This window comes from Salvia splendens, chromosome 4 (genome assembly GCF_004379255.2).
Source record: "Salvia splendens isolate huo1 chromosome 4, SspV2, whole genome shotgun sequence".
Taxonomy (NCBI): domain Eukaryota; kingdom Viridiplantae; phylum Streptophyta; class Magnoliopsida; order Lamiales; family Lamiaceae; genus Salvia; species Salvia splendens.
In genome coordinates, this window is record NC_056035.1 from 19,287,611 (window position 1) to 19,298,173 (window position 10,563).

General features: G+C 39.0%; 1 protein-coding gene and 1 pseudogene across 1 annotated transcript; one reads left to right on the top strand and one right to left on the bottom strand.

Annotated features, from left to right (window-relative positions):
• The first annotated feature begins 1,974 nt into the window (after positions 1-1,974).
• LOC121801336 (ACT domain-containing protein ACR10-like) lies at positions 1,975-4,595 on the top strand. The gene is made up of 6 exons (XM_042200808.1): positions 1,975-2,355; positions 2,447-2,662; positions 3,133-3,238; positions 3,375-3,705; positions 3,791-4,075; positions 4,249-4,595. The coding sequence occupies exons 1-6, from the start codon at positions 2,202-2,204 to the stop codon at positions 4,384-4,386; spliced, it is 1,230 nt and encodes a 409-aa protein (XP_042056742.1). The 5' UTR covers positions 1,975-2,201; the 3' UTR covers positions 4,387-4,595.
• A 127-nt stretch (positions 4,596-4,722) lies between these two features.
• LOC121801337 lies at positions 4,723-7,151 on the bottom strand (annotated as a pseudogene).
• Between the last annotated feature and the right edge of the window lie 3,412 nt (positions 7,152-10,563).

Sequence of the window (10,563 nt, forward strand, 5' to 3'; positions counted from 1 at the left end):
ATAATTTGGTGAAGAGTGAGTCCGACTTCTATATATAGTGTTAATACTATAAGTAGGGGTGGCAAATCGTGCGTGTCGGGTCATTATCGTGTCGACACGATAACGACACGAACACGATAACAACAAACACGAACACGACCTGTTAAGAAAACCCCAAACACGAACACGAACACGACCCGCTACCCTCAGACACGAACACGACACGAACCACTTCGGATCAACACGACACGATAACAACACGTATTGGAAAGTGATTAAATATTTAAATGATTTAAATGAGATATGACCATATGAGACTATGAGAGTCAATTTAATAAATATTGAAAAATAAAAATAATAAGAATTAATAATATTAAAATATTATTTGTTAACGGATAACACGAACCCGACACGAAAACGACACAGACACGTATTGTTAACGGATAACACGAACACGACACGAATTTTTTGTGTCCTTAACGGGTCGACCCGATAAGGACACGAACCCAATAAGCTCTGACCCAAACCCATTAATTTCGTACCGGTTCGTGTCGTGTTATCGTGTCGTGTCAAAAATTGCCGGCCCTAACTATAAGTGCACCCACAATGGGATGCCCGATGGCGTCCATCGTCCTCGGGCGCGAACGATGGCACCATTGTGGGTGCCTGCCATCGGGCGCGCCTGAAGCCCACGCCCGATACATCGTCCGCGCCATTGTGGGCGCGGCGGGCGATAGGCACGCATTTTACTTAAAAAAATGCATTTGCCGAGGTTCGAACCCAGGTCTATTGTTTGGAAGGCAATAATCCTAACCATTGGACTACACACTAGTTGAGATATCTTGAAAACTAAATTGTTTTATACATTTATTAAGATGAAAATGTGATAAAAATTAATTTTTATAAAATGTATTAATTTTTATAAAATGTATGTAATTTTTATAACATGAATTTTTCTAATTTTAAATCCAATTACATTACTAATAATGTGACTCTACTCTTGACTAACTCATAAGCATATGAACATTAATTTTTATAAATGTATGAACACTAATTTTAATAAATGTATTAATTTTTATAAATGAAATGGAGTTTTTTTTCCATTTTTTGTAGTTATTTAAATATTTAAATAAAAGAAAATGCATAGGGCGCGCTTCAGGGCGCCCCACTGCAGGTGGGGGTAGGATGATAAAACTGATGACGTGGCGCGCCTTATGGCGCCCCACTGCTAATGGTCTAATAAAATGTGAGTTGAAATGAATTAGTGAAATATGAGGTCCATTACAAAAAATGATAAAAAGTGAAAAGTGACAAATTTTACGGGACAGACAGAAATGAAAAAATGTGACAAATTTAAGTGACGGAGGGAGTAGAAAAAATCAATATAAGAAAGAAAATATTTAAAAAATTAATAAAAGAAAGAAATAGTAAAATGAAAGGCTGCATTAAAATTATTACTATAACAAAAAGAGAACGATCACATGAAGAAAAAGTAAAAATAAAGAGAAAGAAATGCGCAAGTAAAAACATCTAACTTTGGTTAATAGGTAGTGATAAAATGCAAATTCATATATTGTATAAACTTTAAACTATGATCTGGACTGTTAAAAAATATCAACAGATAGACAAAATAGTAGCAACAAGAAATATCAACACAGTATAACGGTTGACACTGTAATGACATTTCTGTTGCTAGTATTTTGTCATCTATTGACATTTTCTAATTGTCAAGATCATAATTTGAAGTTTGTACAATAATTAGAGTTTGCATTTGATCCTATTCCCTTGGTTAATCTATATATAATACCACAACAAATTTATACTCGCTTCATTAATTTTTTCATAAACTTACCATACAGAGCTTTAAATAATTAGATGAAAAGTTAATTATGAAAAAAAGAGGGCAATATCTCGTGAACCGTCACATTCACGAGAAGAAGAGAAAAAAAAGGCAAATTGGGGGCTGGCTCCCCCGCCTTCCATCAACCCAAAATTTTGAAGAAAAAGGCACCCCCTTTGAATTAACACCTAATTTATTCACAATTTCACTATCACTAAATAGAAGAGATAAATGTTAAAGACCAGTATCGTGAATTCTTCTGAGGAATGTTGATGCATTATCATGTATAAAGTTAACACAAAAAGGTGGGTTCTTTCGATTTGGTTGCGGTATAGATAAGGAAAGTTTAAATCTTTTTAAGAAAGGAAAAAGAAAACAAGAGATGGGGATACTGCTTGATGATGCTGTGATAATTCGGCAGCCGGAGAAAGAAGAAGAGCCCACTGTTATTACCGTAAATTGCCCCGACAAGACCGGCTTGGGTTCTGATCTCTGCCGCATAATTCTCTTCTTTGGCCTCACTCTTGTCCGAACTGGTATGCTCAATTTTATTTATCAAGTTCATGTTGTAATTTTATCCAGTGATTATAAAAATTGATAAATTTTGTGTTTACTGGATTTGTGGAGATGTGTCTACCGACGGAAAATGGTGCTACATAGTGTTGTGGGTGGTGGGCAGGCAGAATACACGGTGGGGTTTGCTGAAGAAGAGATTGATGGAGGCTTGCCCTTCCTCTTCCTTGGCTTCTGGGATTCTCTATTATGCCCAATTGCAACCTCCTAAGCCTCCTCATGTCTTCCTCTTGAAGTTCTGTTGCCTTGACAGATCAGGCCTTTTGCATGGTATATTCTTCAGGCTTCATTTTTCCTTTTTATTAGTAATTCTGTTTTTCAATTGGTTTTGCTGTTTTTGTTTCAGAAACTATAGGTTTTGTAGTTTGGTTCTACTCCCTCCGTCTACCATTTAAAGAACACTTTTGATTCGCACGGTTTTAAGAAATTATTTGAATTTGTGAAGAAAAGTAAAGGGAGGAAGGAAGTGGAATGTGAGACCCATTTTTAGTATTAGTTTTATATTGGATTGTGAGGGTAAAAAGTTAGTAAAATGTGGGGTTCGCATACTAAAAAGTAAATGGTTCTATAAATCGTGAACAATCCAAAATGACAAAATGACTCTTTAAATGGTGGACAGATGGAGTATATCTTAGTTATCTCGGGATTTTCGGACGATTTATGTGCCTAGTTCTGATGTAATGTTAGGTAGTAAGGTATTCAACTTAAGAATGGTGAAATTTGGAGGGTTTTTTTGGCAGATGTGACGGAGGTTCTTTGTGAGCTCGAGTTGACGATAAAGAGAGTGAAGGTATCGACAACTCCGGATGGGAAAGTGATGGATCTCTTCTTCCTAACAGATGCAAGGTTACCACAATCCTTCTTGCTATGAGTTTTGAAAAGCTTTCACCGTTATGCCTTATGCGTTATCAATTTTTGTTTCAAATATGAACGTCGATTTTGGTCGATAGAGTATTATTCCATCTCACAGTTGGCTTATCAGGGAACTTCTACATACGAAGAAGGGAAAGGAGGACACATACGAACATTTAAAAGGCGTTATTGGGGATACCATGATGAGCTGCGAGATAGAAATGGTTGGTCCTGAAATTACTGTCTGTTGTCAAGGAACCTCGTTTCTTTCAGACGCAGTTACCCAAGGCATGTTCAACATAGACGAACCTCGAGATGACTCCAGTACTGCCCTTCAATGGCCATCGGTCGCCATGGATAATTCATTGAGCCCTTCACACACTCTTCTCCAACTCGTTTGCCAGGATCACAAAGGTCTCTTGTACGATGTTATGCGGACTTTGAAGGATTATAACATCCAGGTAGATAGTTCGTTTGACTGTCCAAATTTCTGCTACCTTGCCTTTTTTCCACTAAGAGCTAATGGCCATCTGAATTATTAACCAGATTTCGTATGGACGCATCACTACAAAAGAGAACACAAAGTGTGAGATGGACTTGTTTATCATGCACGCTGACGGAAAGAAGATAGTTGACCCGAGCAAGCAGGACAGATTGAAATCTCGCCTAGAGATGGAACTGAGTCGTCCTCTCAGAGTATCCTTGATCAGCCGTGGCCCTGATACTGAGCTGCTCGTTGCGAATCCAGTCGAGTTATCAGGAAAAGGTCGCCCCCTAGTATTCTACGACATTACACTAGCTCTCAAGATGCTTGATACGCCAATCTTTTCGGTAATTCTCACTGCTCACAGTCCTCATCATCCGTTACTGTTAGTTTGAAACATCCTTTTTCCAAATAATTTTATTTTTTGGGTTTAGATGTTACATTGTATCGCAGATGAAATAGCTTTGTTTAAACTTGGTCAAACATGTCACGTTTATAAGAATCCCGTTTGGTGTCGCAGGCTGAAATCGGGAGGTATGTGATTAGGGATCGGGAGTGGGAAGTTTATCGGGTTTTACTTGATGAAGGGGACGTTGGTTGTGTCTCAAAGGAAAAGGTAGAGGAGACGGTTTGGAAGATGTTGATGAGTTGGAAGTAATTGTTACTCGTCTCGCGGTGTTTTACTCTACTTGGGTGCACGATGCAATCTGTATATAGTTCGTAATATGTCACCGAAGTTACTGTTTTTCACTCTACAAATATGTACATATTTGACTATGTACTACTATTGTATTGTAAAGCTAAGCTTACTTAGAGCTATGTATCTCTTAGTTTAATACAGTTAACTGCTCAATGAGCTTATGAAAATGTTGAGACATACATTATGCTTACAATTTCCAATAGATACCAAGTTTGTGCAAAATGCCAGAGACCACACCCCAGAATGTGATTTCAGCAAACAATACATACAACAGAGTTCCAACTCTCTCTGATTTCCACACATTGCTCCTGAATCCAATTCTCCTGAACAACATACATTTTCACTCTCAAATTCTACATGTATTTATTTATGAATCAGCTTTACACCATGTTATCAGAATCCTTGAAATACCACCCATTTACAAAACCCGCGAAAATTCCCTGCGCTGCCATGACAAACACCAGCATCGCATTCATCCCTATCCATTCCAGAAACAGAAACGGCGTTCGCATTCCCCAAACATCAATCTGCATATGCTTCTTTTCTCAGGCACACACACACAGAAATGCAAACATACATCCAGGGGTGCGTTGTAATGCTAAATTTCCTTAAATTGCTAATTTGCTAACTCATCAATGCAATTGTATTAGAAATGTCAACACAATCACATTAAAATGTCAGCACAAATTTGTGTTGACATTTTAATATATTGTGTTGAAATTTTAAATATCAATGTCAACACAGTGTATTAAAATATCAACTAAGTTTACGCTGACATTTTTAATACACTGCATTGATGAGTTAGTAACTTAAGAAACTTAGCAACGGATCACACCTCAATACATCCATTTGTATATAGTAGTAGTAATATATACCAGTATGTAGAAGGCAGAGAATACAATGCCTGCTGCACCAGCTGTGAAACAAACATAGCTGAAACTGTAGAGCTGCTTGTTGATGGGAATAGCTGAACCACAGTTAAAAAAATTGACTACATTCTTAAAATAACCACCTCTTCTAAAGTAGTAATAACCACATTACCATCTGTAAAATGAAGAATTAAGGCCACTACTAGCAAAACAACAGCCATACGCACCCAATGCTTAAGCCTCTCAGCATGACCCTGCAACCAACAAACACATTCTCCATTATCAAACAAACCAATACCATAGTGATTTTCTCAATCTTCAATCAACCACCTTAAAATGGATCAGAATATGGCCATAGTGAATCCCAATTGTGCCAGACACGATAGCTGAAATCGAGCTGCATGAAAATCCAAGCATTGATCAAGAGTTCAAAAATCAAGAATCATTCACATGTATTCAGACCTCAACAGCTCCTCGGGTTCAAATGGAGCACGGCACCAACTAGGCGCGTCCTTGCGCAGTGGACCAGAACTCGGTGAACTGAAAGTGCAAGCCTGTAATACATGGCCAGTAAACATAACATAATGTTTTCTCTCTAAATGAATGAAGCATATTAGAATTTGACGACGATTAGAGCTAACCCTTAACCGCTTCCAAACTGGATCGGAGTAGAGATGATTAATCCCCCAGACTTGTCTGTCCACATAACCAACTGCATTGCAAGCAGGCCCTAAATGCCCTCTCATCCCACATTTTACCTGTAATATCGTACCTCATTTTCAACATCTTACGCTAACGTTAAGCTCATTTTCTAGTAAAAGTCATCACAGATTACGTAGTATCTTTCTGATTTGTGGTGCTCGTGCAGCACGAAACTCCAATCAGGAACATACAGAGAGAACGTCGTAACCATGTAGATCACAAATGCTACAAATCCACCCAACCTGAAACCAATAATTTATTTTTACACAAACCAAATTCCGAATTTTGAAGCCTAAATCAAAATGAGTAGACTTACCATTGCCACCTATAGGCAGAAAAGATGGATAACCGAGAAGGTTCTAGAGTAGTCGGCCTGATCTTCGTGGTCAGAATTTCGATTAGGGCTACGATGAAGTAGACCAAAGCTATCCTCTATATCCATGATCAACAAAATGTGTGACAATTAGTCATGTCAAGAATTCAATAGTTTTGAACTGTCATTTCTCACCTGGAGAATGCCACACCATCTGATCACCTTCATATCAACTCCGTACGATAAATCATCCGGTGCGTGAGATATCCTCCTGCAATGTGCACAAACTCGTATTGTTTATTCGAAAAAAGGTTACACGGAACTACTTTCACAAGGAAATCCGTATTATTATTCTATACCTTGCAACAGAATTCCCCAAAACAGAAGCTTCAATGTCCTTAGTATCACCTTCCTAACCGCAAATGAGACCTTCGGAATTCTCTTCAAAACAATAAAATCATAATTTTAGTAGACTTGTTCAAGCAACTCGGATGAATAAAAGATACGATGAATGCACCTTGAGGGCAAGAGTGATGGCGACTCCCACGATGAAGAGGAAGAAGGGCATAACGAAGTCTGCAAGCGTGCAGCCATTCCATGGCGAGTGGTCAATGCGTTCGTACGCCCCTCCAGCATCATCTACAAGTATCAATCAACTGCAAACACACCAAACCGTTTCTTAATCAGTTACAACACAACAGTTAATAAAAGTGCATTGCTTTTCATACCACTATCGTGAGCCCTCTAAAGGCATCCAACGTCGCAACTCTCTTGCTCTTCACTGGCTGCCCCTCTGACGTCGTCGTGCCCTTACTCTCAGCCTCAATGCTAACATCATGAGCAGCAGCTCTGTCTCCCTCAAGCTGTTCGTTTTTGCTTGCGAGCTGTGGGCCAGGTTCGAACCCCTCCTCCAACTTGTTCGAGTCCTCCATGAAAAAATTCGGTTAGTACAAGTTATGTTATAAGTAATGTAATGATATATAAGGGAAGAGGAGAAGGAAGGGACAACTCTAAATTCAGTGCCGGCCTTAGCTGGGGTCCGACATACATGGATTCAACTCGGACAAAACAAGAGCTGTTGTTACAACGACGACGACAACAACAACAACAACAACAAATCCATATGCATACAAAGATGCCACGCCGTGATCCTCCAATCAAGGTACTAATACTCTATATTTTTCTAAAATTAAAAGTCTTGAAATCAACCAAATAAGACAATACCTCACTTTAGTCTGCATTTTAAAATATGATACTTATGTTGTCCACATTTAGAAAAATCAAAGGGCAGGTCTAGCTTGATGTCTGTTGAATATCTTGAAATGCAACACGTATATTTAACAGTTGAAAATGAGATGGGTCAAAGTTAGCAAGCATCAATGCCCTGTCTCGATAATAATAATGTGTAACTATTAAACTATCATGAAAACACGAGTGAGTTTATGATATTTTGAGTGTGTCAGTAAGCGTATATTATTAAAGAGTACGTATCAAGATACACACAATGAATAACGAATCAAAACAAAAAACACAGATTAAATATCATTGGGTTCGTTGAGTTGTCACCTTTGATAACGCAATACTATTATTTTAGCTACTCTTAATGATATAGAATTATACTACTAGCTTTTTTGCTACTTTACTGTCTAAAGTGAAAAATTCCCCTACTTTTAAATAGTTTGGTTATGTATTTTCTCTTTTCGCTTTATTTATTTCTCTGTTTCTTTTTTTTCTCCATTTTAAAATATCTCTCTCTATTTCTTCCCATCTCTCTTAGATAGATATAGAATTGATTAATAAAATGACTACTAGCATCTGCAAAAGGATTTTGTTAGTGTATTGAGCTGATCAAGATCAAGGCATAAGCTTGGGTGCGCTGCAGACTACGGTGGAGATGCAGCTTGACCAAGGAAAAGAGATGCAGCTTGATCAAGGAGAAACGGGAGATAACTTGATCAAGGAGAAAAGGGAGATAGCTTGATCAAGGAGAAAGCATTTCCAGAAACTAGCTGTTATGCACAAACCGAAAGTGACAGTTTGGTTAAGCGGTTGTAACAGAATTCAGGAAAAGGCTAGCGGTTGAGCTGAATTGATTGAGCCCAACTTCCTATAAGTAGCGACGATACTTCCACTCATTCAACAGAGAAAAAAAGAAAGAGAAAGAGAAAGAAGAACAACAGAATTCAAGAGAGATCAAGTGAAGAAGAGAGTTTTTCAACTGTGCATTTGTGCTCTCGAAGCAGGTCGACTTTGAGCGAGTTGAGAGCATTATCACTTGTAAATTTCCAAGAGAACAGAGTGTTCTTGTAAATCTTCTTTGAGTGATCAATAAACACATACACCAGTTTTCTGCCCGTGGACGTAGGCCTAGAGCCGAACCACGTAATCGCTATGTCATTTTCTTTTCTTGTTGCGGTTCATTCAATCGATCAATCAACCCTCACAACTTCGCGATCAAAATCTTCACAACGTGGCGCCGTATGTGGGAACGTTTCTGTAATCGTGAAGGCATAAAGGGTTTTTTCCAGGAGGGCATCACTTGTTCGGGGAAATGTCTACAGCAAGATTTGATGTGGAGAAGTTCACTGGTCGAATGATTTCAGCCTGCGGAGACTCAAAATGAAGGTAATCCTAATGCAGCAGGGCTTATGGGAAATCTTGAATGGTGGAGGCAGCGGTGAGGAGAAGAAGCCTGAGCTAGACGAAAAGGAAAATGCAAAGGCTCAAGATATGGAATACAAGACATACAACACCTTGATCCTCAACCTCACTGACAGAGTTCTGAGAGAAGTTTCAAAGGAAGATACATCAGCTGGAGTTTGGTCCAAATTGGAGTCATTGTACATGGCTAAGTCATTGGTCAACCGGCTGCATTTGAAACAGAAGCTGTTGACATTCAATATTGGTGATGGGAAAGGTGTGTTGGAGTAGCTTGAAGAGTTTGGAAAATGTGTTGATGATCTTGAGAATATTGATGAAGAGATCAAGGATGAGGATAAGGCTCTAATGCTGTTAAACTCTCTGCCACCAAGCTATGAACACTTTAAAGATGCTATGCTTATGGGAATAGAGTCTAAGATCAGTTATAAGGAAGTCTATTCCGCCTTGAAACTTAAGGAGGTCCAAAAACACAATTCCAAGCCTGCTGATATAGTGTCTGAGAGCCTGAATATTGCTGATTACAAGAAGAATGGAAAGAAGAAATCACAAAAGAAGCCTTGGAAGAATAAAGGAGCTGATGGGAAAGAGACTAGATCATGCCACTACTGCAAGAAACCTGGCCACTTAAAGAAGAATTGCTGGTCTTGGAAGAAGAAGCAGGCAGAGGAAGAAGGTGGGAAGAACACTACTGATCTTGCAGAAGAGTTGGAAGTCCCAAAGGCCCTGTGTGTATCTGAAGATGTGGAAGAGCTTCCTTAGATCATGGACTCCGGATGCAGTTTTCACAAGTGTCCAACATAGACTGTTTTGATAAAATCAAAGATGCAACTGGATCAGTCTTGTTAGGAAATGATCAGATATGCAGAATCAGAGGAATATGGGGTATAAGGCTCAGACTTCATGATGGATCTGTAAGGTAACTCACTGGTGTGAGATTCATCCTAGAGATTAAAAGAACCTGATCTCCATTGGAGTTCTAGATGCTGCAGGTTACTCTTGCATTTTATCTGATGGAGTCATGAATATTGTCAAGAATGGGAAGGTTGTCATGATGGCTGAAAGAAGAAGGAGCTTGTACTATCTGAAGGCTACTGTGATTGCTGGATCAGTGAACTTGGTGCAGGATTTGAATCTGAGAACCTGACATCTCAGGCTTGGGCATCTAGGGGAAGCAGGAATCAGAGAACTAGCTAAGAAGAGCCTGATCAAGCTGGGAAACCCTAGTGAACGGCTGGGGTTATGTGAGTAATGTGTGCTCGGGAAAAGCAAGAAATTGCCCTTTGAAATGGGCATCCACAGTTCAACAGCTCCACTGAACTATGCCCACAGTGATTTATGGGGGCCAGCTACACCAATCACATTGGGTAGAGGTAAATATTTCCTATCCATCATTGATGATTTTTCGAGAAAGCTTTGGGTGTTTATCTTGAAAGAAAAGTCAGAAACTTTTCTGAGGTTTAAAGAATGGTGTAGAGAAGTTAAAGTTGAGAAGGGTTGTTCACTGAAGTGCTTGAGAACTGACAATGGGTTAGAATTCCTAAGCAATGAGTTTGATTCTTTCTGCAAGGAGAAAGGGATGAGAAGGCACAG